Here is a 4,199-nt window from a genome sequence, read left to right on the forward strand (position 1 = left end):
CAGCGCTATGCGATCCGCCGCGAGCGACCGCGGCCAACCGGCGCGGAGGCGGAGCCGCTCGGTGCCGGTTTGGTAACCCGGCCCGGGGACACGGTGCGCGATCCGAGCGGAACTTGTCCGGAGTTTAGTCCCCGCAGGAGCTCGGTCTCGCGAGGCTTCGCGGAGAAACCGAGCCGAGCCGAGTCGGAGCCGAGTCGGAGCCGAGTCGGCCGGAGTCGGGCGGAAGAAAAAGGAAAATTGAGAGATTAAAGGGACAGTGTAATAGGAGGAGGCGGTGGCGAGGATACTGGCTCGAGAAGCCCACGGACGGGGGAAGAGCGCGGGGATTCATGAGGGGAAGGGAACAACGGACTGCTACGTGAACGAGCAAGTTGAAGAGGCGGGGGCGTCGGAGAGAGAGCACCGGCAGGGAAGTTTCTGTCTGTCCGAGGTGGATGGGGGTGAAAATGTTCGGAGTGTTGCTGGCATGTGTCTGGCTGGTTGCCGGCTCCCCGTTACATCCGTGGCCGCTAATACCGCACAAAGGTAAGTGGCCCATCTACTTATAACTTCTTACTGCGAGCTCCAGCCAGGCCGGCGATGATTATTTTCCGCCTGGATTTCCTCCAGTCGGGTGCCAGATTTGCTGGTTCACGGCGTTCGCCCGTTTCCCTGCTCCTCGATCAACGAATATTCAATTCGGTGTCTGTTCTGGAGGAGCACGGACGAATAATATATAAAAGATGATATAATATAAACTTATAATATAATTATATTATAATATATATATTACAGTATAATTTTATTTTATTTTATTTATGTGTATATAATAATCTGTATGGGCCCGTGTAATGGTCACCCGCTCATGTATCAATATTTCATCAAATTATTTTAGCAATATTGATAACGGCCTTCAGCACCGTCAACTTGAAATATCAAAGCCAATACTTTGCAAATTTTCTGCAGGTACATATTTGTAAAAAAAGATCAGCCCTTAGAGGGTTGATATATTTCAGAGTGTTTTTTCAATTTATTTCACTTGTTTCTTATCTTTATCGTCTATCATAATACTTGTCCTTTCGGATCAACTAACATTTTCCTTTGTTATTTTTTTCTATTATAAAAATCGAAAGAGATGTTTTAGATACAAGAATATTAATAATTTTTGTAAGCGTAGCTCGATTATTTTTGACTTCAAAATGTCCCGAGTTTCGCACAATTTCTAATTTGTCGTTTGTTATATTAGAAAAATATGAAAAGTTTTTGTGTATCGGATTACAACGAATAGTTTGAAATAACAGTATCTCGTGGGCAATTTTCGTGCTGCAGAAAAAGGTGTATAAAACTGTTCGTTGCAATCCTCAACGAAAAAAGCTGTCCAGATTTTTATAAAATAACAAACAACGAATCAAAAACTGTCTCGATCTCAGGATATTTTGTGTCGTTAAAATAATAAAACTTCGCCAAAAAAAATGACGATATTCTCTTACTTACATATATAATAATACATATAATAATATATAACAAGTTAAGAAGACATTATATTATTAATATTCGAGAACGCTTGGATTTTACATTTTCATCCAATTAAACCGATAATTTCCTATAATTTTCAGTAATACAAATCGGACATAAGTCGGGCGTATGCATACTAACACATTCTTACTCGTTTTTTTTTTGCTTAAAATTATAAAACCTATTAGAGAAATTATATTGTCAATTTCTTTGCGGACGGTGGAAAATAATTAATTTTTCTATAATTTTAAGTGGTACAAAGATTATCCATAAATCAGTCCGAGAACGGTCTAAGCTCCGACGCGTCGTTCTTCCATGGAATATCGATGAATTTGAAGGCAGCAGATGCTGTTGCCAAAGATTAGCTAAAGAATGAACGATTCCCTGGAATCGCCAGTAGCACAGGTCGTTCATAAGCCGGGCAAATCGCGTTAATACCCGATATTTCTTGAGGATACGTAAAAATCTCCGCGAGTCCATTAAAATTATTCATGCTTGGCCCCGGAGAATAGCTCCGCGGAATTTCCTTCGAGCTGCTCGTCAACTAAAAGCCAGGGAAATTATGAATTAAGGAAGTTCGAGGTTGAAAAGCTCCTTGAAAATTGCTGCTGCAGGTAAATTTTCTACACTCGAGAAGATAGAATGAAACTTCTCCCGTTCCGCCGTATTTTAAAGATCAGAAATCGGATACGAGACCACGATTCTCTCTCCGCCTCTTCATCTCCTCCCTCTCACTCTCTCTCTCTCTCTCACTCTCGTGCTCTTTCTATCTCTTCCTCTTCTCTCCCTCTCTCTCTCCCTCTCTCTCGTTTCCGTCCTACGGAGGTCTGCTCGGCTCCGTTCCGGCCTCCACCATATCCTGATCGTACGTTCGCCGCGGTGATGCGGTTTAATGGAAACCCGGAAGTTTGTTGCAACTTTTTCCCGGGGCGGTCCTTTTTTCATCGAAATTACAGGAGCCCCAACGGAAGGGCGGTTGCATCCTCCCCTCCTGTCCTCCCGTGCTCGCTCCGCCGGCTCTTTGCCCGGCCGACAGTCAGCAGACTGTAGTTTTACGGCCGATGCGAAGACCGTAATTTAAAATACTCCGCGATAAAGGAGACGAACGATAACTGCTTAACAACGAGGGGAGGAGGGGGGGGGGGAGAGAAAAGTTATTCCATTTCACGACGTCGGTAATCCGATGCGGAAAACTTGGCCGACGGTTCCCTTTTTTCTTTCCGTAGAAATCATCACACTCTGCGTCCCCGCCCGCGCGCGAATTATTCGGATATAGAGATCCGCGAAGAAATTTCATTTCTCCTACCGTAATCTTGTCAGATGCTCCGTCGATGTTTCAAGTAGCGCGGATATCCACTTATAGCCGGTCGCTGGCTACGCTCGGATTCATAATCCGCATCCACGTCTTTGGTCCGAGTGTCAGGCGTCTTCAGTTCCGTTCATTGGACCGGTTAGCTGTTGCAATCTCTTTGAAAAGTGTAGGCGTCGTTGGCACGATAATGAATTATATATTTTTATATGTTGTGCATTCTATATTATATTTATTCTATATTTTATAGTTTGTGTTTTCTGTTATATGATTCTATGACTCTATGACTCTATGACTCTATGACTCTACGACTCTATGACTCTACGACTCTATGACTCTATGACTCTATGACTTTATGACTCTATGACTCTACGACTCTACGACTCTACGACTCTATGACTCTATGACTCTACAACCCTATGACTCTATATTCTTTATTCTATGACTCTATATGCTATAGTCTATGATTCTATATTCTATATTTGATGACTCTACATTCTATATTCTATATTATATCATATTAAATTAAATAATAATTATTGTTTCTGAAACGACTAATTTAAGTCGCGTGGACGAATACGTGTTAAGGAACCAATTTCTAAGTAGACGAGCCTGTCCGCTATCAGACGCGGATGTTTCAGACAGTTCCGTTATCTGTAAGTTCGTAGCGTTAACAATATCCGCAGCAGTGTTCCGCGGATTAAACGGCAGTATCTACGGCGTAAGTAGCGCGAGTCGACGCACGGCGAGATGTCGGCCCTATAAAACGATTCCGTCTACGACGGCGCGCAGAGTAAATACGAAACAGACGAAGGCGTTCGTGTTCGCTTCTATCTTGTTGGTTTAACGAGGCCATTCCGGCGCCGATTCCCCCCGGTCCCTTTTTTCCAGTGGCCGGTGCCCTTTTCTTCGAGCGGCCAGAGATGAAAATGAAGGCACGAACCGACGGTAAATCGAGCGGTACCGAGTGGGAAATGCACGCTCGATTTCGCAAACGCGACGCTCGCGCTATTACGCGGCTTTGCTCGCGTAATCGCGCCGCCATTTCGGGAATTAGTCCATCAGGATTCAACGTCGCGCGAGACCAACCGAGTCGTGTCGACATTGTTGCCGTTTCGACCGTGTCCACCAGCGAAAAAACGCCCTCTCTCCCTCTCCCTCTCTCTCTCTCTTTCTCTCTCGCTCTCTTTCGCTTTCTAGCTGACCCTCTCTCTCTCTCTCGCTCTCTAGCTGTCACTCTCTCTTTTCCGCGTGTCAGAAAGCACGGCCCGTAATACATCGAGGATTAATTGGCCGCGCGGTGGATCTTTTTGAGCGTTCATCTAAGGGATTAGACAGATAAATACAGTTCTCCTCGTTGGATGAGCTTCAATCTTCCCAGCTCTCGCTTTATGCA

At 44.6% G+C, this 4,199-nt stretch overlaps 1 protein-coding gene across 1 annotated transcript in view; it reads left to right on the forward strand.

The window, feature by feature from the left end:
* The first annotated feature begins 201 nt into the window (after positions 1-201).
* LOC144471082 (disintegrin and metalloproteinase domain-containing protein 10) overlaps positions 202-4,199 on the forward strand; it is a 275,894-nt gene continuing 271,896 nt past the window's right edge. Inside the window, exon 1 of the mRNA XM_078182798.1 lies at positions 202-525. Coding sequence (XP_078038924.1) covers positions 435-525 — 91 coding nt within the window. The 5' untranslated portion in view covers positions 202-434. The remainder of the gene's footprint in view (positions 526-4,199) is intronic.

Source organism: Augochlora pura, chromosome 6 (assembly GCF_028453695.1).
Source record: "Augochlora pura isolate Apur16 chromosome 6, APUR_v2.2.1, whole genome shotgun sequence".
NCBI lineage: Eukaryota > Metazoa > Arthropoda > Insecta > Hymenoptera > Halictidae > Augochlora > Augochlora pura.